Source organism: Corylus avellana, chromosome ca1 (genome assembly GCF_901000735.1).
Source record: "Corylus avellana chromosome ca1, CavTom2PMs-1.0".
Lineage (NCBI taxonomy): Eukaryota > Viridiplantae > Streptophyta > Magnoliopsida > Fagales > Betulaceae > Corylus > Corylus avellana.
Window position 1 is genome coordinate 40,755,148 of NC_081541.1, and position 27,647 is coordinate 40,782,794.

Here is a 27,647-nt window from a genome sequence, read left to right on the forward strand (position 1 = left end):
TTAATCTTTGCTAACTCTATAGCATTATCATTTTCCTTTACTAACTGTATGTAATAACGTGTCATTTTCTCAAATCTGGTTATCCTTCCAAAACTCAACATTTTTTAAATATAATTTTTATTAACACACGTCAAAATCTGGTTATCCTTTTCTCATCATAATCTCCCTCGAGAAAAGACAGCATTTTCCTGGGGGAACCCACCAACAAAATGTTTTAAAGCTTCACCGAGAAGTTGGTATCTCCCAGGTGAAGCCTTGCAAAGACTTTCTAAGGAAACATTTGGTGATGCCTATGCCCTATCGGGGGTGTTCCCCAAGTAAGGACTTAGGATTCTGTTGGAGGGGAACCTCTAGCAAAGTGTTTTAAAGTTTTGCCTAGAAGTTGGTATACCCCAGCCAAAGCCTTTAAAATAATTTCTTAAGAGACCTCTCAATGAGGTCTATGGCCTATCGGGGGTGTTCCCTCAAGCAAGGACTTAGGGTATTGCTAAAGGGAAACCCCTTAGCAAAGTGTTTTAAAGTTTTACCGAGAAGTTGGTATCCTCCAAGTAGCTCTTCTGCCCATAACCCATATCTGTCGCCCAACTTCTTCTTTATTAATTTAAAGATTTGTTTACTGGTTGCCTTTACTTGGCCATTTGCTTGAGGGTGCTCGGGAGATGAATAGACATTATGGACTATGAGGTCTAAGCACCATTTTTTGAATGACTCTTAGTCGAATTGCTTCCCATTGTTTGTGACAAAAGCGTACGGGATTCTTTTTTTTTTATATAAGTAAAAATGTATATATCAAAAATGTGTGGAGGAGCGCAATCCTAGTACACAGGCCATACACAAAGGAACGCCGAAGAATGAGAAAGAGAAGAGAAAAGAGAGAAAAACAGGGAAACTAAACACAAAGGGAGCTGGCCAGCCAGCAGTCCAAGTGAAGAGGGTAGATAGGAAGAAGTGTATGAGGTCCTCAATATTCCTTGACGAGTCCTCAAAACATCTAGCATGTTTTGAGGATTCTGAACCTACACACCATCGATCGCCAAAGAAAGCCTTCTATATTCTTGCTAGTTATTGTTGTCAACGCCTTAGCCTCAACCCATTGGTGAAGTAATCTATCGCCACAATAGCAAATTTCACTCCCCATTTTCGCTTTGGGAGGGGACTGACCAAGTCGACACCCTACTGCGTGAAAGGGTAGGGCAAGGAGATAGCAATGAACTTTTCCGGAGATGCATTTGAGGAGTGGAAGCACAAAGCTCCTTCTATACAACACGTCTCCTATCATGGAAAACATGGCAGCTTGGAACCTTATCCACTTGGTCTCGTTTCTGTTCGTAAGCACCACACCATTCTTGAAGTAATCCAAAATTGGGTTTTGCCCATGCCACGTTTGTGCCACCTGTTGTCCTAGTCTCTTCCTTTAAAATGGATGCCATTCGGGCGAGTTAATCTACCCGGACATTCTACTCTCTTGGCACTTTTTCTATGATAAACTGATGGGATCGATCTTTTAGTTCAAGAACTTTGGCTAGGTACTTCTTCAGAAGGTCTCCTTTGGCACAAAATCTCCTTTGACCTGCCTAACAACTACTTGAGAATTGCTTCGAATTGTCACTACTTTGCACCCTTGCTATACCAAGGCTAGCTACTACAGCCTCGTAGTTTACTTCGTTATTGGTGGCCTTGAACGATAGTCTAATTGCATATTCCATTTCAAGACCCTCTAAGGAGGTGAGCACTAATTATGTGCCTCTTCTTCTTCTGTTTGTGGAACCGTTCATGTAGATTACCCAGATCGACCCCTCTGGTTTGTCACCCTCGTCCCCCAACGGTCGGTTGGTGAACTCTACCACAACTTGTCCCTTGATTTCCACCTAGGGGATGTATTCAATATTGAACTCCCTTAGTTCGACTAGCCAATTGATAAGGCGCATCAAGGTATCATACTTATACAACGTTGTCTTCAATGGGTATGGGCTTGAAAGTGGGGACGTAAAGGCTGAGATCCAAATTGCTTCGAGGAGGACAACCAATATTATTCTATCGTCCTAGTCTTCGATTGCTAGTATTTCTTTATTAAATCGAGCCATTAAGTCTTTGAGTAACTCATCTCCCATCTGCTTGAGAGTTAAGAGGTACGTTGTTGGCCTTCTGCATTTGTGGCCAACAATGAATTGCTTGAAGAACAACTTACATAAATCGTCGAAGGACCTGATGGAATTCGGCTACAAGTTTGCAAACCACTTCCATGCTGATCCCTTGAGTGTGAGAGGAAAGGCTGTACATGCTATCCCATCAGGGATTGCATGGAGGATCATATGGGCCATGTACATCTCAATGTGCTTGGCGGGATCCTCGAATTTGTCAATACGTCCATCTGTGGATCCTTGAACCTCTAGGGCAAGGGGAGTTCCATGGCCTCCAATATGAAAAGGGACATTAGCGTTCTTTAGCAAATCTTCCACTGCGGATTGCTTCCCTTTAATCTTGTGCTCCATCTCATCGTATTAGGGCTCGCAAGTCGCTGAGGCACTCCTTCATATGCATCCTTCCTTTCGGCTATCCACCAGATTAGGAGTTGACAATTGTTGAGCGGAGAGGTTGCCCTCATTGTTCCAGCCAACATTCATGCTTTCCCCTTCGTCACAGGTTCCTTGAAGTTCAGTTGGCTGGGTCTTGTGGTCGTCATGGTGGGTTTGGTTGCCCACTACTGGTTCACACTCAACGCTACATGATTTGTTGGTTTTGTTGTACCAGCACATCCATCTAATGGGAAAGCTGCAGGAGGTGAGCCTCAAATATGGTAAGCTCTTCTTAGGAGGTGCTGGTGTTGTGCGGGTTGGGGGGACTCCCATCATGGTTACACACGTTTTTGGACCAAGTTTCCAACATTCGGTCTTTTGTCAAAGAAACAATTTTGCTTCCCACGTATGATGTCAAACTATTGATACATCTGACTACGTGCCCAGGATGTGCTCAAAATCCACCCTTTGTCAAATAAACAATGTTGCTTGCCACAGACGATGTCAAACTGTTGATATAGTTGGTTGCGTGCCGAGGATGTGCTCTAAATCACTGGTGAGAAACGAGGAAAACTGGGCATAAGAGCTTGCCAAAGCAAATTGGCGAAGATAGCTTTGATGCTTAAGTTAGTATTTCAAAGAGGGTTATATATATGAGGAAAGAGAAATGTGCAATTAGTATGAAGAGGATTATCAATACTTTATCATTTGACCATAATTTTATAAGCACTTTACCGCTAGCTACGAGGCATGTTTCGATTGGAGGCCTTACCTGCTAGAACTTTGCCCTAAAAGTCGTAATTAGTGGACCTTCATAAATGTTTAGGGGGTAGACGAGATTGTGAGGACATAAGTAGGATGATAGGGACATGAGAGGGCTAATGGGATGTCGGGGGCATGGGTAAACGGCTAGGGGACGGGCTCTGGTGTGGCACCTACTAACTACACTCAAGTCTATTGGGGCATGGGCTAGTCGTTCAAGTCAATAGGCCCAAGTAGGCTAGTGGGCCTAAGACCATGCAACACTACAAAACAAGAAGACAATTGAAGAGATTTGTGTCAAACAAAACAAGAGTGCAACTACTAGGGGTGTAAATGCAGATGCAGATGTGGTTATCAGCAATATCTGCATCCGCATAATACAATTATCATTTTTAGGTATCTGCATCTTGTGATTATTATTCGCATCCGCACGATTATTGCCAATGCTTTGATTACTTATGAAAGCATATAATATTGCCAATGCTTTGATTACTTATGAAAGCCCCGTTACATCATATGCGGTTATCTGCTTCTAGTAAATACAAAAAGACATTTTTGTTTTTTTAGTAAATAAATTAACGAAATTTATTCATCTATTTTTGTTTCTTTGTAACTATCAACGTTAATTATTATAACTAGAGCATCTACTATGTAACCATCACATCAATTGTAATCATTACATAATATTTATCACCGCCACAAAGTAGATATAAGTTATATCTTAATACGTGAAATCATCTTAAATCATTATATTTGCAATCTTCACCCGAAGTAGTTAGTGGTCTATAAGTTCTTAAGCGATATAAGGTCGATAATATCATGTTAAGCATACGCATGTATCTCGAGATCTTCCTTGTTCCAAATCCTAGTGGTAACTTCTCTATAAAACAGACTGTTTTACAAATGGAAACGATAAGCCACGACTTAGTGAGTAAAGCACGCGTGAAACATGTTATGTAGTGAATCCAATCATTTTGAAACAAAGGTGTAAAATTACACATGCAAACAGTATTTCTCAATATGAAAAGGCAGAAAATCATGTTGATGCGTAAGTAGGGTTTGCACGTCCAAAAGGACATATGGTACAACCTCGATGCCTTGACTGAGGTACGTAGCTAGCCGCCACTAGATGATCGACTGAGTCTAACCCCAAATGATCCACTCAACTGATGATGGCGCTGTGAGTGACCCATACCCTGTGGATGGTCGCACCAACCACAATAACCCTCGGATCTAGGGTAAAACTCACCCCTTACACAACTAGCCATAGGGCTAGTTGGTATAATCTACTATGCACATGCCATATATTTATTACATTATAAGTTTTACATTATTTAACAAAGGTGGCTGTGTCATACGAGCATATTATCATTTCATTTTCCATGCATGTAAAATAAAATTTAGTGTTACACAATCATTAATTTTGCAAAACTCATTAGCGTTAATTTGAAACTCAAGATTCACAACATTAAATCCCAAAACATTTCATTACAGTATAGAGATGAACATTCTGAATAGCATCGGTAGTTAAATATTGAGTGTCAATAGATTAGTCAGCAGAACTAAGACTCGAAAAGGCACATCCTTTATCACATCTAACACTTTTAAAGCCAAAAGTCAAGAGTCTTTCTACTAAGCACAAAGTTCTCAACTTTACATTCTCACCATATTCCTTTAACCAAAAACTCCAAACAACTATTTAAATTTACAACTTGCATAGCCTAAAGTTCGTCTTTAGTCTCATCTAGTATATTTAAGACGGAACCCACCTCAAGCTACAAAATTCTAAATCTCTTTTCATTCCCACACCCATAACTACACACACTAGCATATAACCAACCAAACCCAAGAAAATAGCAGTGCCTTTAGGAACAAAAATACAAGCTTGATTTAAGAGATTACCTCTTGGGGCCCTAAACTCCCAAAGAACCAAGAAAATACATGCCTTTTCTTTCTCCTTCTCTTCTCCTTTTACTCTATCTCTCTCTTCTACACATTTCTGGAGGTGTATGGTTCCATTACGACCTTAAATAAGCCCCCTACCATTTCTGCAAGTTTTGGACTTAACCTAAATCGCAAATTGTCTATCACCTATAGATTGGTTCATTGGGCCGTTAGATCACCAAGGTTTCAATTTCATCTAATGTGTCTTCGCACCTCATCGATTGATCAGTTACTTTAGGTCAATCAATAAATTACATTTTTTTTTTTTTTTTTTTTTTTTTAAATCCACAGTGTACGATCGCTTAACCTATTGATCAACTTGACCACTAATTGATTGGTACGTTTTGCCAATTGATTGATAGGGTTTTGCTGACTTGGATCGATTGATTGGTACCTTCTATTGATTTTTTTTTTAATAGTTTTACATTTTTATACATTTATAGCTTTTATAATGGGCAACACGTGTCATCATATAATTGGATGTGACATGACACACTAACGGAATCCGTCAAGAATGTTTTCTTCTTTCTTCCAAAATCATTTTTTACGCACTTCTCTCCCCCTGCAAAAGAAGGGAATTCAAAATCAATTTTGAGGTAATTTTTCTACCTCCCTCTCTCTCATATTATATTTTCCTCTCTCTTTCCAATCCCCCTTTGATGTTTTTCTTCTCTTTGGTCTACCATTGAGGATGATTGAATGGGTATTGTTGCTTTAATTTTTGGGTTTAATATTAGTTAAGATTTGAAGCTTTATTTTTTGTAAGAATTGGTTGAAGGGGTTTGAACGTTAATTTGGTTGATGTTTGAATGATTGATTTATTGGGATGTAAATTTTGGGTTTGATTTGGAAATTTTTGTGTTGGCCGAAACAAGATAAGAATTTTGGCTGACGATTCTAGCGGTTATTGGGATGTAAATTTTGGGTTTTGCTTTGGAAATTTTTGTGTTGGCCGAAACAAGCTTAAAATTTTGGCTGATGATTATGGTGGGTATTTTGGTTGTTTGGATTGACATATCGATTGGGTCTTGAAAAAATTCAAGTGGGTAGGAAAATTGATTTTGGTTAAGAATTGACTGAAAATTGGTGTTTCAGGGAGAGTTTCTTTTAGGTTGATTTTCTCAGTGGGTTCTCCTTACAACCAGTTGGGTGAAGAGATTTTGTTGAGTTGAGATGAAATTTTCATTGGGTATTCTATTGGAAATTTTCGGTGGCTCTTGGGGTTTCATTTAAGGTAGCCGAACATGGGTGAAGAAAACTTGCAATTGGGGCTTAATTTCATTTTCTAATTACTGATTATGAGTATGATTTTCAGATTTTCTATATACGCATTCCAGGGCTTGATTTTTTGGATGTTTCTTGGTGGAGATATTTCCATGATAGCTCATCTCGCTCATGATAAGACCAAGTCAACTTCAAACATTCAAGATACACCATCTAATAAGGATATCATCCAATCAAGTTCAAATAGTAGATAACATTATGTTCATGTATAGTGTTTGTATAGCACACAAACTATAATAATCTATATCTTGTGTAACTGATTAGTTTATAAATACAAAGGCCTTAACCATGATTTTGTACGGCAACATATTCAAAACTCTTATATGGTATTAGAGCCTCACTAACACACATCCATTTTTTTCCTTTCATCCATTTTTTTTCTTTCAAGATCCTACAACTTCTACTCAATCCACCCAGTCGTCCACCACCTCCTCTTCATTCACTTCCACCTAAACCTCAACCCCACCCCTAGTTACCTTCCCTAACTTCAATCCTTAGAAGCTATCTCGGGATAATTATAGTCTTTGGTTACCCAAATTGTTCCTTACCTTGAGGGTAGGAAACTGTTTGGTTATGTTGATGGGTCTATCCATCCCCCACCTCAAACCATTCTCTACTAGGGATGGTGTTGAATATGTTACCCCTAAATTGGAACATGCAAGATCAATTGATTCTAGATGCTAAATTCTTCACTATCAGAAAAAATGCTCTTTTATGTTACTCGTTGTGCTACTTCTAGAGATGCTTGGCTCACTTTAGAAACATTGTTCTTGTCCCAGTCTCAAGTGCGAACAATGCAAGTCCATTATCAATTGGCTACCCTTAAGAAGGGAAACACATCAATTGCATATTATTATCATAAAAAACTTCAGCAACTTACTAATACTCTGGCTGCTGTGGATCAACCTCTGAATGAATTTCTGCCCTTAAGTCGGAGTTTGACCCATTTGTCACCTCTGTTATGAGACGTGTTGAACCTCTCTCCATTGAGGAGCTCTTTGGCCATTTGTTAGCCCACGAATTACGGCTCGAACAAAATCAATCTACTCTTGATCTTTTTGTTGGTTGTGCTAATCTTGCATCTCAGGGACGATCAAACCGTGGAGGACAAGGAGGCCATAGGAACTATAACTCCTCTGGTCATGGAAATTTTAACATGCACTCTCTAAACCAAACTAAGGCAGGGAGTAAGGACATCCCTTCTCTAGCCATGGGTCTCCCAGATATAGCTCATCCTCTCGACCTGTTTGCAAGGTCTGCAACAAAATAGGCCATGTTGCCCTTGACTATTATCATTGTTATGATAACATCTACACAAGAGAGACAACTCCATCAATGGAGGCAAATTTCTCCGCTCCATTGGGTGGTTCTGACCCGAACTGGTACCCAGATTCCAGTGCTACCCATCACCTAACTTCTAGTATGGAAAATTTCAACCTTAAGGTTGAGGACTACATGAGCTCCGATCATATTAGAATCGACAATGGTAAAGGGCTTTCCATCTATCACATTGGAAACACCCGTCTTTTCTCCTCTAATTTTCAATTTGATATGTTTGATGTTTTGCATGTCCCCAAGATTTCAAAAAATATGTTGTCTGTCCACAAGTTCTTCCTTTATGAATTCCATCCCTCTTATTGTCTTTTGAAGGTTTGAGCTTCGGAGAACACGTTGCTTAAAGTCTTGAATAGCCAATGTTTGTATCAATTTCTTCCTTTTGCCATTAAACCGCCTCCCACTGTCTCGGTCGTTTTCGAGCGTGTCTCCTTCCCTTAGTGGCACTCATGGTTGGCACACTCAGCCTTAAAGGTGGTTCAACGGGTGTTGTGCTCTTTCAAGCTTCCTTTTGCTTCCAATAAAGTGGATGGGATGTGCTGTACTTGCTTGAGCTCAAAAAGCAATTAACTTCTTGTTGCCTCTCAATTTCAAACCACGTGTCCCTAATGGGGTCCTGCCCCGGTTTGTTCAAAATCTGGTTCTATGTATTATGTTTCCGTTTTAGATTCCTTTAGTAAATATACTTGGTTATATCCTATTCCTTGTAAAAGTGATGTTACCCGTGTTTTTATTAAATTCAAATCATATGTTGAATGTTTCTTTGGGTCCAAAAATAGAAGCAGTTCAATCCGATTGGTGGGGGGTGAGTAAATTTCTTCAATCATTTGCCATTTCCCATTGTGTTTCTTGTCCACACATGCATTAACAAAATAGTGTTGTAAGCATTGACATTATAATGTCAAAACTGGTCCTGACATTATAATCGCATGCCAACTCCAACATTTAAAAATAATTTTTTGCCATGATCCTCTTAGTGTTTGTTCTTTGGGTAGAATCCTCATCATAAAGGGTACAAGTGTCTAAATCTATCCACTAATCGTCTTAACATTTCACAAGATGTTATTTTTGATGAGTCTGTGTTTCCCTTACATAGTGAGTCACCCTCCAATTCAGTCCAGTCAAGTTTAAGTTTGTAGGTCTCAAAAATCAATCCTTACCTTATGTCTCCTTTTATCTCAAACCATGGGCCTACAACAACGCCATCCACGGCCTCAGTATCTTCAAACCTCCAAGTTAGTTGCAGCCCACATGATACATCCAGCCCACCATCTACAGAGTTCCAAGTACCCACTTTACCTTTTTCATCCCCAATCTCTCACATTATTTCCTCTCCTTCTGATCAATCCTAGTAACCTCCACCTTCGATTCATCAAATGATAACCCGTGCCAAAAATAACATTACAAAACCCAAAAAGTTCATAGATGGGCAGTGTTTGTTACCCTATATCCCATGCCCTCATTCTCGAATCTACAGGAGTTCGAACCCACTTGTCACTCTTCAGCCATGAAGGACTAGATTTGTTGGAAAGCCATGAACACCTAATTTGATGCTCTACTAAAAAATCATACATGGACTTGGTTCCTTCCACCTCAGCAAAGAAAGTGATTGGGTGTAAATGGGTCTTCTAGTTGAAGAGGAAAGCTGACAGATCAATTGACCATTACACGGCTAGAATCATTGCTAAAGGGTTTCATCAACAAGCTGGAATTGATTATGGTGAGACCTAAAGTCTAGTTATTAAACCCACAACAACACGTCTATTTCTGTAGTTTTCTATTTCTAGTGGTCGGCCAATTCACCAAATATTCATACAAAATGCATTCCTCCATGGCAATTTATTTGAGGAAGTATATATGACTTAGCCACCTAGCTTTGCTCATTCTTAGTATCCATCTCACATTTGCAAGTTTCAAAAAGCCCTGTATGGCTTGAAACAAGCCCGTGGGGCTTGGTTCTCAATATTGAGTATCCAATTGGTTGAGCTCGGATTGTTTAGTTCTCAATATGATAGCTCTCTTTTTATTTATCATTCTTCTGATTATATCATGTTGGTGCTAATTTATGTGGATAACATACGCATTGTGAATTACTCACTACCCTTCACCGTGACTTTGTTGTGAAAGATTTGGGCACATTAAATATTTTTCTAGGAAAAAGAAGTGTTGCCTTGCTATAGGGGGGTTATCTTATCCCAACAAAGATATATCTTGGATCTACTTAAGCGTACTAAGATGATTGGTTCTGCTCACCTTTCTGCATTTGAGGGTGATTTATTCTCTAATCCCACATTATTCAAAAGCACCATTGGGGCTTTATAGTACTTATGCATCACATGGCCAGAAATTTCCTTTTTTTGTCAATAAACTCTCCCATTTTATGCACAAACCCACATACTCCATTGGCAATTTGTTAAGTCTTATTGTGCTAACTCAAGCAAACCATCTAGCATGGTCTTTGGTTCTAAAAGGCATCCATATCGTGTATTCAAACTTTTTCTAATGTTGACTAGATGGGTAGTCATGATGATCATCTCTTTACTGGGGGGCTATTGTATCTTTCTTGGCAAAAATCTTATTTCTTGGAGCTGTTGCAAACAAAAAACTATCGCCAGGTCAAGTATAGAGGCTAAGTACAAAGCATTAACAAATACAAATGCGGAGTTATCTTAGCTCACATTGATCCAAAATTGGTTTACAATTTTCTCAGCCTCCAAAGTTATGTTGTGACAATATTGAAGCCACATATTTGTCCTCCAACCCAGTCTTCCACGCAAGAACCAAACATGTCAAGATTGACTTCCATTTCGTCTGAGACATGGTGGCCAAGAAATCCTATCCATCAAATTTATCTCTAGCAAAGATCAACTTGCGGACATCTTCACAAAGCCACTCTTATCCTCACAGTTGGGCCTCTTTCGTGATAAGCTAAACTTTATCCCTATATCGTTCAACTTGAGAGGGCGTGTTAGAGATATGATCTCCACAACAACTCATCTCACTCATGATAAGATCAATTCAAGTTCAAACATTCAAGATACACCATCTGATAAGGATATCAATCAATCCAGTTAAAACAGTAGATAACATTTTGTTCATGTACAAACATAGAAATTGTATTCATCTATGTCTTGTGTAACTGATTAGTTTATAAATAAAAAAGGCCTTAACCATGATTTTGTAAGACATCACATATTCATAACTCTTATATTTCTTGACTGATTGGGTGTTTTCTTTTGGTTGATATTGATTTACAAGGTTCCACGCTGATTACTATCGAGAAGGTAGTCGAACTAAAGTAGATTTCTAGAATAAATTGTGGTTTGGTAGAATAGAAAATTTTTAGCAAATTTTGATTTGTTATTCCCTTTGGCCAAATTTGGAAGAGTTTTGGAATTGGGATGATTGGGTTTCAAATTTTAGGTATTTTGATTGATTCTATGTGGTAACCGATTTTGAACCTTTTGGTTTGGGTTCTTTTTGTGGCTGATCGAATTTGGTTTAGGTTGTGAAGTTTTGGTTGATGTTTGGTTGAATGGAAGAAAAATCAATGGGTGTTTGATGTTTGGATGAAGGGTGAATTTGATGGGGTTTTTAGATTTTTTTTTTTTTTTTTTTTGAGAAATTTTTTGAAGAATTGATTGGGATTTTTTGTTGGTTGTTGGCCTCTAGAGAAAAGGAGTATTGGTACTATAATTTTATATAAATAATTGTACAATATAATTTAAGCTATATATATGGGTTAAACTCATTCTTTATTAAGTGGTAAGAAAATAAAACATAAAATGTTGGATCATGGAATTAAATTGGAAATTTGAACAAATGATATTTTATTACCTGAACTTGGACAAAGGATGTTATTTGGACATTGGATACTAGACAATGGACAATTTTACTTAGATATTAGACAATGGAAAATTTTACCTGGACATCGGACAAAGAACATTCTCACCTAGAGTGGGAGCAATGCTAAACACTACACCTTTAATTTTACCTAGACATTAGTTAATAAGAGTTTTCATTAACACTGGATGAGATTTTTTTGGAGGTGTGGTGGATTAATGGTTTGGTTGAAATAAATCATTTGCCCGAGCATATAACATTTTCTTTCGTCATGAATTTATGCTTCTGAGAAAAAAAAGAGTTGATCAATCCTCAAGTGTCTGGCCACACTTAGTTCTATTAAACATTAATTGTTCCACATGGCATAAATAAAATCTTAAGCATGTGTATATAAAGTTTTGGACATTCGCCTCTTGCAAACCGGTTTTCAAGCGTAAGTTCTACCTGAGGTTTGTACCTTGGGTAAAATTCACACTTTGAAAAGGCTTGCAAGGGGATGGTGTCTAAGACCTTATATACACATGTTTAAGATTGTGATGCAGGTGAAGACCGATATTAGTGTTGATTTATTTTATTTATGTATGTGTTTTAGTTTTCCTTTTCTATTAGGATTGGGTTTCTGTTTTTCCAATTATGCATGTGTGTTTTAGTTTTCCTTTTCAATAAGGATTAGGTTTTTCCTTTTTCATTAAGGATTAGGTTTTTTCTTTTCCATTTAGGATTTGTTTAGTTTTTTCCCTTTTCCTTGTTAAATTAGAAGTGTATCTTAGTCTATATAAGGGATACACACTCAATGAAACAATTCAGTTTTGAAGTATCAATAAAATTTTGGTCTTTTAAAGTTATTCTATGTTTGCTTCTTTGGGGCGAGTATGGTCTTTCGCTTTCCTATTCGTTATATTCTCTCTTCTTGAGTTCCCTTTATAGTCTTCATTCTTAACTTCTGATGTTATCATACGCTATCAGAACAATCCTGGAGGAAGCAAAAGAGGATAGTGTAATGTACACCTTTGTTAGATGAGCATATTAGGGTTAATATATTATATGGGGTATTTTGGTCTTTGTACTCGATGTTACATTATATATATATATATATATATATATATATATATATATATATATATATATATGAAGTATGAGAGGAGAAGGCTACGTGAAAAAACAACAGAGCCTCTTCTTTCTTCTCTTTACATGCAAACCCTAAATCCCTCTAACATGGTATCAGAGCCATAACTATTGACTGCATCTAACACTCCCCCTTGGTAAACAGTGCATCTCTCACCCCGTCTTCGGATCCACTGGCACCTGCATCTGATTCCTTGCCCATTGCCCTACGGAAAGGTACACGTTCTTGCACTACTAAACATCCTATCAGTCAGTTTGTATCCACTAGTTCTTTATCTCCTTCCCATTTTTGCTTTATTTCCCATCTTTCCACTGTTTCCACCCCAAAGACAATGCAGGATGCCTTATCTGACTCTGGTTGGAGGCAAGCTATGGAATTGGAAATGAAGGCCTTACATCAAAATGGTACGTGGGAACTTGTTCCATTACCCCCTGCTAAGAAGACTGTTGGTTGCAAATGGGTATACACGGTTAAGTTTAATCCTGATGGTTCTGTTGAACGGTTGAAAGCTCGTTTGGTTGCTAAGGGTTATACACAGACATATGGTATTGATTATGATGAGACGTTTTCTCCAGTTGCCAAAATCTCTTCCGTTCGTATTCTTATTTCTTTGGCTGCTAATCTTAATTGGCCCTTATTTCAGTTGGACGTCAAAAATGCCTTTTTACATGGGGATTTACATGAGGAAGTTTATATGGAGCAACCACCTGGGTTTGTTGCTCAGGGGGAGTATCGGAGTTGTGTTTGTAAGTTAAAGAAGGCTTTGTATGGTCTCAAGCAATCTCCACGGGCATGGTTTGGGAAGTTCTCTGAGGCCGTTATGGAGTTTGGTCTTCAGCGTTGTCAGACAGATCATTCAGTATTTCACTTGCATACAAATGCAGGCTACATTCTTCTTGTGGTATATGTGGATGACATTGTGATTACAGGGGATGATTCAGGAGGTATCGCTCGATTGAAACTGTTTTTACAGCAGAAGTTTCATACTAAAGATTTGGGAAAACTCAGATATTTCTTGGGGATTGAAGTTGCTAGATCCCGAAAGGGTATCAATTTATCTCAAAGAAAATATGCACTTGATTTGTTAGAAGTGACAGGTCTCCTGGGTGCTCGTCCTGTTGACACTCCAATGGATCCTAATCAGAAATTAGTAAAAGATGAAGGAGAATTATTTGAAGATCCTAGTAGGTATCGTCGTTTGGTTGGAAAGTTGAATTATCTCACTATTACTAGGCCAGACATTTCATATGCAGTTGGTGTTGTTAGTCAATTCTTGGAGGCTCCTAGAGTTTTACATTGGGAAGCTGTTACTCGTATTATTCGATATTTGAAAGGAGCTCCTGGCCTTGGGATATTGTATAGACCGAATGGACACCTCCGGGTAGAAGGGTTTACTGATGCAGATTGGGCAGGTTCCCTCCCAGATAGGCGATCTACTACAGGGTATTGCACATTCTTGGGTGGTAATCTGGTGACTTGGAAAAGTAAGAAACAAACGGTGGTGGCACGGTCGAGTGCTAAGGCAGAATACAGGGCAATGTCTAATACTGCTAGTGAATTGACGTGGTTACAACATTTCCTACAGGAGATCGGATTCACTGCTCCTACACCTATCCCATTATTTTGTGACAATCAAGCCGCTATACATATTGCATCTAACTCTGTTTTTCATGAAAGAACTAAGCATATTGAGGTCGATTGTCACTTTGTTCGAGATAAGATACTCAGCAGAGATATATCTACACCATTTGTGAAGTCTGGAGATCAACTAGCTGATATGTTTACAAAGTCTCTGTGTCGAAAGAAGTTAGAGTTTATTTGTTCCAAGCTGGGCTTATATGATATATATGCTCCAGCTTGAGGGGGAGTGTTAGATGAGCATATTAGGGTTAATATATTATATGGGGTATTTTGGTCTTTGTACTCAATGTTACATTATATATATATATATATGAAGTAAAAGAGGAGAAGGCTACGTGAAAAAACAACAGAGCCTCTTCTTTCTTCTCTTTACATGCAAACCCTAAATCCCTCTAACACTTGATGCCATGTGAAGAGGGTGCCAGTGTAGATGATGAAGTGCCAGAAGAGTTACGAGAGGTGTTGACCGAGTTTGCTAATTTGATGCTTGAGAATCTACCCCTTGGTTTGCAACCCATGAGAGATATTCAACACCACATTGACTTCGTGCTGGGGTCAAGCTTGCCAAATCGACTAGCTTATCGCCTCAACCTGAAGGAATCCGAAGAGTTACAACGCCAAGTGATAGAGTTATTGGAAAGAGGTTATATCCAAGAGAGCATGAGTCCATATTCAGTTTTGTCTCTTTTAGTTCCGAAGAAGGATGGATTGTGGTGTATGTGTATCAATAGCAAAGTCATCAATCGAATCATGGTGAAGTGTAGACTCTCGATTCCTTTCTTGGAACGAAATGCTGGATCATTTATCAAGTTCTAAGGTCTTTCGAAAATTGACCTTAGGAGCGGGTATCACCAAATCAGAATTAGGCCTGGAGATGAGTGGAAAAAAACGTTCAAGATGCATCATAGGTTGTACAAGTGGATGGTCATACCTTTTGGACTATCCAACCCGCCCAAACACATTCTTGTGGTTCATGCATCAGGTGTTGCAGTCTTACATGGAGAAGTTCGTTGTTGTTTACTTTGACGATATCCTCATCTATAGCTCTTGCAAGAGACACAACTAGAGCACCTTAAGGAAATTTTTGAAACACAATGAAATGAGTGTTTATATGTCAATTAGAAGAAGTGTTCATTTCTTACTACCATTTTTTTTTTTTTTTTTTGTATTTACTGATGGTGTTTAAGTAGATCAGTCTAAGGTGGCAGCAATTATAGAGTGGTAAACACCCAAGTGTCAACATGATGTCCAAAATTTTCATAGATTGGCGTCATTCTACCGACAGTTCATCCGAAATTTCAGTACATTGATTATACCAATAATAGAGTGCTTAAAGGGTCGGACTTTCTAGTGGACTAAAGAAGCCGATGCAAGTTTTCACTTGGTAAAGTAGCAAATGACTGAAGCACCCATTCTTGCTCTTCTAGACTTCGAGAAGATTTTTGAAGTCAACTATGATGCATTTGACGTTGGCATTGGTGGTGTTCTGAGCCATAAGTACGTTCGATCGCCTTTTTAGTGAGAAGCTATCGGGGTCTAAAAAGAATTATTCCACCTATGACTTGGAGTTCTACGCCATTGTACAATCTTTGAAGTATTGGCATCATTACCTGGTGCAGAAGGAATTCATCCTTATCAATAATCACAAGGCCCTCAAGTACATCAATGGCCAACATAACCTTAGCCGTAGACATGTTAAGTGGGTTGCCTACCTTCAGGAGTTCACTTTTTCCTTAGGGCACCAATCAAGGAGCTTGAATCAAGTTGATGATGCTTTGAGTAGGCGGGTTTTTTACTACTCTGCATACCAGAGTTTTGACACCTTCCGAGAGTTGTATATAGAAGATCCTTCATTTGAGAAGATATTTGTTGAGGTCTCTATTGGTAAGAAAAATTATTATATTATTCTTAAAGGTTATATGTTATGTGGTTTACATATATGCATTCTGATTAGTTCGTTGATGGAGCAGATACTATGAGAGTTGCATGGAGGTCACTTTGGGAGAGAGAAATCTTTGGCCTTGGTCTCATCAGACTATTATTGGCCCTAGCAAACTAGTGATGTGGCACGTTACATGGAACAATGTTTTATTTTTCAAAGGTCCAAATGAGCCCTCACAAATGTTGGTCTGTACACCTCATTCTAGTGCTCGATGGCCCATGGCTCAACGTTAGCATGGATTTTGTATTAGGGTTACCTCGCACTCAGAGGAGCATGGATTCTATTCTCATGTTGGTGGATTGATTTTCGAAGATGGCCCATTTTGTAGCTTGTCGGAAGAAGATGAATGCCACCCGAATTGCTCTCCTATATTTTTGGGAAATTAGCTGCATGCACAAGGCATGAGTTTTCAATATCTATTACATCGGATTGAGATACAAAATTCATGAGTCATTTTTGGACGAGTCTGTGGGAAAAGATGGAGACCAAGCTTAATTTTAGTAGTGCCTACCACCCCCAATGATTAGACTGAGGTGGTGAATGAGAGCTTGGGAAATCTTTTAAGGAGTTTAGATAGTAGAAATAAGCAGAAGCAGTGGGACCTAGCTTTATCACAGGCAGAGTTTGCTTACAACCAGTCAAAGAATAGAACGACTTAGTTGAGCACTTTAGAGATCGTGTATGGACAAAAGCCATTGGGAGTGCTTGTCTTGGCACGCATTCCCCGTATTGGTCGATTGAGTATTAAGGCTGATGAGATGGGAGATTACCTCCAAGGAGTTCATGACCAGGTTAAGAAAATGATAGAAGATAGCAATGTCATGTATATAGCACGATCCAACAACCATAGGCGCATGGTAACGTTTGAGGTTGATCTGGTTTAGGTTGTACTCACACGTGATCGTTTCCCCATCGGTGAGTATAGCGAGCTACGAGAGGGGAAGATTTGGCCTTACGAGATTATGTAGAAGATAAATCGTAATGCACACCGGCCAAGTCTTCTAAGTCATTTAAAGGCCTCCGATGTGTTCAACTTGAAGCAATTTACTTAGGTACATTGGCGATATTGTGATAACCATGCAAGTGATAGTATTATTTTGAGATTGTTATATAACAGGGTTTCAGAGCTATTTTCATACAAACTAGGTATGAGTGAGATATGATCCCTACTAGTTATGATTTAAATTGTTGTTTCCATTATCATGTTACGAACTATTTTACTACTCCATAATATGGGATGTGAAGCTGTATACATATATATAGTAAAGAAAAAGCAAAGGAAAATATGAAATTTTATTATTATGTATTAACTTCTCTAGTTTGAATATAAGTTTATCAAACTCTTTGTGAAAACCATACATAAATAGTTGTTTAGTAAATATTATTTAGAGATTTATTTATTATTATTTTTTTTCGAGATAAAAAGAAGGCTTAAGCTTAAACTTGCTGAGTCGTGCACAAGCACATCTACCTGTAAAATTACCATGGTTGAGGAGGAGGAAGATGAAGACCCATACGCATGTTTGCACTACTATTCTTGAGGCTAACAAGAAGCCTCAATTTTCAGAAGAGGATGAATTACTATAGCAAATTTTTAGTATTTTGAGCTACTGCATATGACATTTTTTGGAAACTTAGCATAAATGTTGATAATGTTAATGTAAAGAAAATGTTCTACGTAATTATATAATGTGAAGTTTAAATTAGATGCACTGGTTCATTTATGATTCGAGATGAATTTGTAGTACCAAAAAAGAAAAACAAATAAAAGAAAAATTTTATACATGATATTTCCGCTGCAAGTGTTACAATTATGTAGTAGCATCATGTGGGAATTCAGATAATCCCACTTACGGCTTGTATTAAAAGTTGGGGCGCTACATCATCGCCATCTCGATCCCTGGTCCAGCTAAACAGATGATGATGTAGAGGCCAAACTTAACAGTGTCTGTAAACAAAGTTTACAGGTGAAAGAGGGTGAGCTTCACTACTCGGTAAGTAAACACAAAACATGAGATAAATCATATATTGAAAACATTTATTGAAAGAAATTCTGTATTGCTAGTCATAATAGATCATGCAATAAATGAAATGTAATAAACTTGAAGCATAAACTTCAAATCATCTAAGACTTGCAAATCAATTTTGGCTTTGTAAATTAATCAAAGCTTTCCTCCCACTTTTCATGAATATTATTTTCTTATGGAACATGTTTACCCATTGGACCATTTTCGCATTTCTTAAACTCATGAGCTCTAACCTGTAACCACAAGAGAGCTGCCTACAATGGGAATCTTCCCTGATCAATGGATCATGACCGAGCAAAAGACCATTGCCGTGAGTGTACACTCAGGAGAATGACACCCGGCTAATAGCCCACACCTTCATGTAATTATCATTTGATGTGGTGCGTTGTGCTATCCGTAAATCATATACATCATGTAATCCCGTATCGGTCATAAACATCATCATATCATAATGGCGTCGAGGGTTAACTTATTAAAACATGATGTGCATGCTCTTTCATAAACATAACATAATTGAGCTCATAATCTTCTGTGCATAACTATGCGTGCACATTTTCATAAATCATGGTAATGGCATAAAGTACAATTGCACTTTTAATATATCATGGCACTTTCAAAATTCATAGCATCTTGAAACTTTCATGACATTGTATTATAACATTTAAAGTACATGCATCAGTTTATAATATTTTCCGACATTTTTTCTTTTTTTTTTTGAATCATTAGTTGAATAAAAATAATATTTGTACCCTTGTCGGTACTTTTAAAGATGTTACTTACCTAGTTGCCAACACGTAGAAAAGTGTCCCTTTACCTGGGACCTTGCAAATTATCACATAACCTTGTTTAGAGAAGTTCTTCAATCTCTATTTTTTTTAGAAATTAAACATTGCCCAGAATTTTATTTACTGGACAGCTAGCTATCCTCCCCCCTTTCTATCTCTCAATTAAAAGTCCTTAAATTCTACTAGATGCCAATTAAGCTGTCCAATTCAACAATTCTCAAAATAAAAAAGTAAAAATTCCTACATTAAAATTCCTGCACCACACAGGAATTTGCAAATTTCTGTAATCATCATAAAATTAAATCCAAACTTTATCCTATGACCCAATAGACAAATATCCATTTAAATCAAATAAAAATTTGTCCAGCTTGAATACGCCACCTAACCCCTTTTTTCGTTTATCACTAAATTTTGTATTCTTTAAGTCCAATTTACATATGATTATTTGTCCAACAACAATAATTGTCATTTCCAAATTGTCTGAATAGTGTTGTCCAAGTCCAGGTAAAAATGTCCTTTGTCCATGTTCATGTTCATGTTCATGTTCATGTTCAGGTAAAGATGTCCTTTGTCCAGATACGTATGTTAAGGTGGAGAAGGATCATCTCCATTTCCTTCGGGTCCTTTTTTTATAAGAGAAGAATGGCCAAAAAAAAAAAAAAGTGAAATGACTATTCTACCCTTGTAAAATAAGAGACTGGCTCCTCTCCATTTCCTTTGAAACAGAGAGAATCCGGGTCCTGTTATGGTAAAAATGTCCATTGACCAATAGCAATTTATTTACTTGTCCATCCAATCATGCATCATCAACTCGAGAGTTGATATATAAAAGATTAGTCATAGAATCATTAAAGAACAGTAATTAACTCCCCAGAAAAACTTCTTAACACTATTTTCTCAAGAGAAAATAGTTCACCGAAGCTAGAAAAAATATTTAAATAAACCAATCCATTCACCCTCCATTTGGTTTATTTAAATAAGCCTATGATTCAAATTGTTTTCCCACACTTTCAGAGTAAGCAAACAGAGAAACCCAAGACAATCCAAAATCTCAATCAAAATCTCGAACTCAAAAAGCATTAAGAAACCCAGCATCAAGTTGTAGCAAAATATAGCAAGACTTGAACGAGAATTTAGAATCTTTTCACCGAATTACTCGTAAATTTAAAAGAAAAAAAAAAAAGAGCATCCAAAAAAAAAAAAAGAGCACTAAAATCATCTAAACCCTCAAAAAAAAAAAAACATGTCCCCCAACCGGTCCAAATAAAATTTGCTATTTAACAAAAAGAAAACTTCCAATACCCAAACAAAGAAATTATTTAACCACATCAAAGAAGATCACCACCGAAAATCAAGCCCTTAATCAATTTATAGAAAAGCAAAATTTGATATACCAAAAGAGGGGTTTCGGCTTTCTTACAAATTTTTTTGTTCCCAAAATTTACCTGAGTTGGCAAAATTAACAGATGGGTATACCAATAATAATCCATTTAATCTTAACCAAAAAGACTCGATCACAACAAACAACATAACTGATCAATGAGAGGAAAGAAAATTAAATGGGTATCCGGTTCTACTAAATATTTCAACAATTTACTCTAAATCTGCTTTAGTCTTTGAATGGGCATGCAAAGAAGCATCAATTCGCAATTACCCAACACAAGTATTGTATTCTTTTTCTTAGAGTACTAACAGCAGCTTCCCTTTGATTTTTCCAAAATTTAGGAGACAAAATTACTTTTTGCTTCCCTATGAAAATATATTTCATAATAGCTTCCATTAGCTTTCCCTATAACATTAAAATATTATTTATTTACAAAATACAAATTTCTTAACTACCTTTACTTTTTTCACAATCTCCAATTAAAGACAAAAAGATGAAAGATGAGAGAAGAAAGATAAATGTTTATATTAAAATAATGTATAGGGAACCACTTTGGTTCCCTACACATTGAGAAATATTGTAACAATTCTTGATGGTTGGTTAAATGTAGAGAATCTGATGTGAGTAGTGTGGTTTTTTTGAAATTTTCCTTAAACATAGGGAAGTGAATGACATATAGGGTATCTGCTGCTAATGATCTTATAAGTAATAAGCAAATATCATTAAAAGTGTAAAGGTGCCACTAAGTATAGAAAAAGTATACAAGCGGAAGCACCTAAATAGAGAGAGCAAAATGAACAAGAAAATCATTATAGCTAATTGTTAAAGGAGAAATATAAGCAGCCGTCCAAAGATATAAAATTTTAAAGAAAAATGACTTAATCTTCTCTAAAGTCCTCTCACGGTTTTCAAAACATCTATCATTCATTTCCCTTCATAAACACCATAAAAAGGCAAGTAGCCACCATCTTCCACACAACAAAACTTTACTTACTACCGTTAGTCCACCAACAAGCATACAGGTCAACTACAAATCTAGGCATAACTCAAGACAATCCAAAACAACTGACGGCGGCAATACAAATGGCATAAGCCACATCACAATGAAGAAGAAGATGGTCTACAGACTCATCATCCCTTAGACACATGCAGCATTTGTCCTCCACAATAACGTGTCGCTTCCTGAGGTTATCCAAGGTAAGGAACTTACCTAGAGCCACCAACCAAGCGGAAAAAGCGACCATCGGGGGAGCCTTAGTCCGCTAAACACTCTTCAAAGGGAAACAGTAGCTTTCACTACAACCCAAGGAACAATAGAAGGATCAAACCTTTTATCTTCACTAAATCCTTTCACTCTAGCCAAATACAATACCCTAGAGAATGAGGCTAAGACATTCACCTCCAATTATAAACCGTTTTAGCAAAGCTTACATTTCCTTGATTGGAACCACTAAAAAACTCCAAGTGAGTCGCATTAGAGGCATCCTTACCTAAGAGAGCAATTGAACAACCGTAATTTCCAAATTCCCAACCCTTCCCCCGACAACGGTGAACAAACCTTGGACCAGCTAACTAGGCGATATTTGAACTTTTCACTTAGCCCACCCTATAAGAAATAACTTCAGAGCTTCTTCATACGGTTTGCGACACTCACAGAGAGAGGAAATAGGGACAAGAAATGCATAGGAAAATTAGAAAGTGTGCTCCTACCACCCTTAGACAAGTACATCATTTTTCAACAAGCCAACCGTTGCTCTATCTTTTCAATGACATTGTCCCAAATATGTTTAGCCTTGTAAGAGGCCCCCAATGGTAGGCCGGGGTACTTCACAAGCATAAACGAAACCTAGTTATGTGATAAATTGTAGGGTTTCAGGTGAAGGGACACTTTTCCACATGTCGGCAACCAGGTAAGTAAACAATTAAAAACTCTCGACAAATTCATTTTATTAAACTAATTGATGCATACATTTTAATACTTCGCTCCGTATTTTTTAAATTATGATAAATGACACGATTTACATGTCATGCTATTTAAAGATGATAAGATGATGTTTTATGACATGAATCATGATTATGATATTTCATGAAAATGTTATGATGCCATGAGCATGGTTTTAATAATTCATGAAAATGCACAAAGTTTATAAGCTCAATGATGTTTATGAAAAAGAATGCACAAAGATTATGAGCTATATAATGTATACGAGTTTATTGAACTCAAAGATGTTAAGTTTATGAAAGATGCATGTGCACTATGTTTCCCCACGGCACCACTATGATGATGCTATGACTGTGGGTATTTTCTGAGCTTACTATGATGATATGTTAACGATTTATGGATAGCACAGTAACCACACTTTATTGCACATGTGGATTATCAATTGGGTGGCCTTCACCTAGGGAAGCTTCCATTATGGCAGCTCTCCTATAGCCACAGGATTGAGCTCATGATGGTCCTTCGGGACAAGCCAACCTGCGCTTCTCAGGGTTTAAGAAATGCGGAAATGGCCCAAGCGGTAAACATGTTACACGAGGACATGATTTTATGAAAAATGGAAGGAAGTTTGTTCATGTAAAGCAAAATGAAAGATTTGATTCATTTGCAAGTCATAATGGTTAAAGATAATTATGAAATTATGTTTCAAAGTTTAATTTCTTTTTCTTCAAAGTAATGATTTTGCATGAACTATTATAACTTGTAATAAGGATTTTCTAAGAATAAATATTTTAGCATATGTTTTGTGTTTACTTATTAAGTTGTAAAACTAACCTCTTTTACCTGTAAACAGTGTATACAGACATTGTTGATCATGGCCCCTACATCACCTATCTAGCTGGTCCAAGGTTTGGGATGGCGGTGACCTGCCTACATGCAGTGTAGTTTCCTCAGGATTAGCTCTTTTACATTTTGAGATGTATAGAGTAAAGAAACTCCTGTATCATTATATTAAAGTTTATGATAATTAAAAGTTTCTTGTTGTAAATTTCACTGCCCTAGGAATTTTTGTTTGCAATTTTGTACTCTAATCCTAAACGACTGATTTTCAGTGCCCTTTTAAATTTCACAATTTGAGAGCGCGACAACCACCACCTTCCCCAACTTAGCAACGACAATATTTCATCCCCGCCATTCTACAAAGAGCCCACGAAGAATTGATGAAGTATGTGTCCTCTGACAGACGAAGTAGTTTCTGTCGATTTTTTTAGCCAAGGAACATTAAATTTTCCAACCAACATAACACGGGATAACCCATGTCTTCTCTCAACCAACCGCAAGACTAAACCCCCCTTAGAGCACCGAAAGCTCACACACTACTTTAGACTCAACGAAAAACCAACGCATGCAATCCATTTTCATTTGCTCCAACCCCAGAAGAAAGACGAGCCTTAATTATAAAAGAATATCAACGCTCAAAACTCGAAATTGCACTAAATATCAATCTGTTCTAAAACCAAAATACACGAATTACTATCACCATAAAGAGAAACCAAACGAAACAGAGAGAGAAACAATAATAGGAGAGAGAAAGAGTGTTAGCTGTTGTTACAAGAGTTATTAGTGTTTATGAGTCATTAGGGTTCGGAGATATTTGTGTCATTGTTATATTTCTCTAAACCTATATAATAAGAGCACTCGCATTGGGCTCTTATTTTGTTGAGCCATGTAGCAAACAAGACCATACATCCGGCTAGCTTGAGTTGCTAAGAGTTTGTAGAGCTGCTACAGTGCACGGCAAATTTGCTGAGCACTGTAACTCAACAATCTATACCTAATAATAATAATAAAAAATTCAATCTTGTTCTCTCTTATCTTTGGGAATAGGGAAAGTAAATAAATAAATAATATTGTAAATGAAAAAGTGAAAGTTGATAGCTAAAATGTTGAGTCAGATGTAGGTGCTTTGAAGAAGTGGAATGCTAAAGTAGAAAAGGTGATCATCTAGCTAAAACTTAGCTAAATATTTGTTGAGCCGGATGTGAATGCTTTAAGATGTGTGGTAGGTTACGTAATAAATTGAATAGCCTCCGCCTTTTCTATCTAAACCGCTCATGCAAACTACAACATGGTATCAGAGCTTTAGGTTTAGATCTTTGGTCTAATCCCTTTCTTTTGTAGTATTTTTTTCCCTCTGTTTTTTGTTGAACTTTATGTCTTTGTGTTGGCGAGTCTCTCTTTGGCGGCAGCACCACCTATGTGGACTAAGGCAGTGCCCTGTTAGAGAACTAAAAGAGCTATTTGTAGTGAGACTCTAGTGAAAAACTGTGAAGTTTCACGGTAATTGGCTATCGTTTAGTGGTCGTCAGCATTGTTGGTAGTCGGGGGCCTCAATGGGTGCTTTCGTGGCCGTCTCCGGCAGTTGCTGAATGTTTGCGGTAACATTTGCCTGTCTCCGACGACTTTTCGGCAAAATCTGGCAACTTTTGGTGGTTATAGTTCTTTCTGGCAGCTGTTGCGGTCTTTTCCGGCGATGAAGATGCTCATTGATTATTGTCTGGTTCAGTCAGGTTTATGCTGTTTTACAAGTGATTCAGCACCCTTCTAGACCAGTTCAATGTGGTTTCAGATCGGTTCATTGGTTTTGCCCGATTCAGTTTGATTTATAACTGGTTTTGTAGTTTTCTTCTTGGTGCATATGGTTTGGAGACCAATTCAATATCTTTTACAACTGGTTAACTGGTTTTTGACCAGTTCAGTGCTTTCTTTACTTGTTTAGTGAGTTTCATGTCTGGTTCAGTTGTGTTTTAGCCTAGTTCATGTTGGTTTGAGCTGCATGGCGCTCTCATCGGGTTTGTTGCTCAGGGGGAGTAGCTCTCATTCAAGTTGTCGTCGTTGTTGGCTGATCACAGTACACATGATTGTTGTTGGTTGTCAAGATCCGACTGGCCTTAGTGTTTTGCACTGGTTTCTAACCGGTTCTTGGTGTTTTCCAGTGAGATTCTACCGGCCTTGGTGTTTTGCAGTGCGATTCGACCGGCCTTGGGATCTTGTAGTGAGATCCGATCGACTCTTGGCGGTGAGATCCAACTGGCCTTGGTGTTTTGCGGAGGGTTTCAACCGGTCCTTATTGTTTTGCGGCGAGATCCTACCGGCCTTAGTGTTTTGCGACAAGATCCAACCGCCCGTTGTAGTTTCCGACTAGTTTTCGACCGACTAGTTTCCAAAGGCCCAATGAGACGGTTTTTTTTTTTTTTTTTTGTGTGTGTGTGTGTGCTCCAAGCTGTTCCAGCTTGAAGGGGAGTGTTAGAGTATGTTTTTCTAGGTTTTTTTAATTTGCTTGATTCTTCCAAGCTGGATTATATGATATATAAGCTCAAACTTGAAGTGGAGTATTAGAAGAGTTATTAGGGTTTGGGAATATTTTAGCATTATTATATTTCTCTAAACCTATATGATAAGATGTGTGGTAGGCTACGTAACAAGTTGAGTAGCCTCCACCTTTTGTGTCTAAACCATTCATGCAATCCAGTAATTATGCACAAAGAGATAAGGAGAGAGAAGGGACTTTCCTTGGAATTTTGAGTTCAAAGGAAAAAGCTTCCACCTTTGATAAGAGGGATAGAAGAGACATGAGAGAGAGGGGAGGGTTTTAGTTTTTTGTTCAGACACGTTAAATAGAAGAAGAGGGGCAGCGTACGTGAGAGAGAGACAAAAAAAAAAAAAACCATAATGATCTCGGCTCCCTAATTGTTCAAAATTTCCTGAGTTTAGCTGGGTGATACCCTAACTCATAATTACCCAACGAGAGTATTTAACAATGGGCTTAGAAAGTAGATTTTCTGTTCGATTTTGACTCGATGCACTAGACATAAATATTAATTTCGAATTTCTAGCCTATTAAATTGTTAATCTGATGTGCACCCTAATAAACGACCAGTTTGTTTCCTACCGCAGTAGCTCCAGAACTATAGACCAAATGTTCTACCGAGTCTCCTCTTGAAACCTGAAAGCTTGAAGGTTTAAGGACTTTTGTGGTTTAATCAAACTCATAAGGATGTTAGGGTTCTTTCTTAGCTCACCAAATATTGGTCTTATAGTCCTGTGAAAATCGTGTACTGAAAGGCCATACTGAAAACTGGAAAAACAAGGTATTTTAATGCAATTCGTTTCCTTAAAAAGAAGAGGCAAATGTTAGGTTGGTGTTTGGAAGAGAGTGGTGTCATTCGAACGCAGCTAGGGTTTCACGGATTTCTTCTGGAAGCGTTCGGATGTGGTGAGACTGAGGTGGTGTTTGGTAAATGGGTTGGTCTAGACACTGTAGTTAATGTAGATTGATGTGAAAAAAAAAAGCAAGAATGTTTGGTATAAAAAAGTGAACAAAGTAGTATGAAAAAGTGAAGAAGTTTTATTTTGTAGTAATTTTTTTATTTGAATAATAATAAAAAGTGAATTATGTGATATAAAAAGTAAAAAAGTTAGAATGTTTTGATGTTGATTTTTTTGGAAAATTGTGATAAATAGTATCGAGGGAAGCCCAACTCATTTACCGAACAAAGCCCGAGTTTCAGAAGGAATGTCTCAGCGAGAATGCGATCTTCAACTCGTTTGGACAAAGTCCGATCAAGCCTCAGCGAGAATGAGATCTTCAACTCGTTTGGACAAAGTCCGATCAAGCTTTGCGACCACGCTTCTCGGGAGTCAAACTTGAACTTCAATTCTTTTCAAAGAAACACGCTCGTTCGAACGATCTGTGACTAAACTCTCTAACCAACCCGACCGATCATTCCTACTAGATGCCTTAGGAGTTATTCTCAAAACAATACAAAACAACCAAACGGCTTTGAACGAGCCTTCCAATTGAGTTGTTTGGGAAGTCCACTTAAATGTCTCGTCTGGATCCACCACGAACGGCCTCTTCGACAGTGCCTCGGGAAGCCATACTTGAACTCTTGTAAAGACTCTTGATTCGGACTTCCACCAACCAAACCTTCCACCCGAGCAATTATATGCCTTTGCAATATCAAGTTTCTCATTTCTAGTCTAAGTACAAAACTTAGTCTGTCAAATTTAAACTTGCAACGAATTGTTTTGAACACCGAATTAACCAACATGAAAC

The 27,647-nt window shown here is 37.7% G+C and overlaps 1 protein-coding gene across 10 annotated transcripts in view; it reads right to left on the reverse strand.

Moving 5' to 3' along the window:
* Window positions 1–27,647, reverse strand: part of LOC132187924 (MADS-box transcription factor 14-like) — an 81,668-nt gene that overhangs the window by 18,857 nt on the left and 35,164 nt on the right. The window contains exons 7-8 of one of the 10 annotated variants that reach the window (XR_009440854.1): window positions 23,372–23,458; window positions 18,151–18,341 (exon numbers count right to left, since the gene is read on the reverse strand). The exons of 8 other annotated variants lie outside the window; for them this stretch is intronic. Coding sequence is in view for 1 of the 2 variants with exons in the window: in XM_059602383.1 (XP_059458366.1) it covers window positions 18,303–18,341 (39 nt within the window). In the remaining variant the exon portion in view is untranslated. Of the gene's footprint in view, window positions 1–18,150; window positions 18,342–23,371; window positions 23,459–27,647 lie in introns of those variants that run through there. One more of the 10 variants, XM_059602383.1, reaches the window with a different exon arrangement.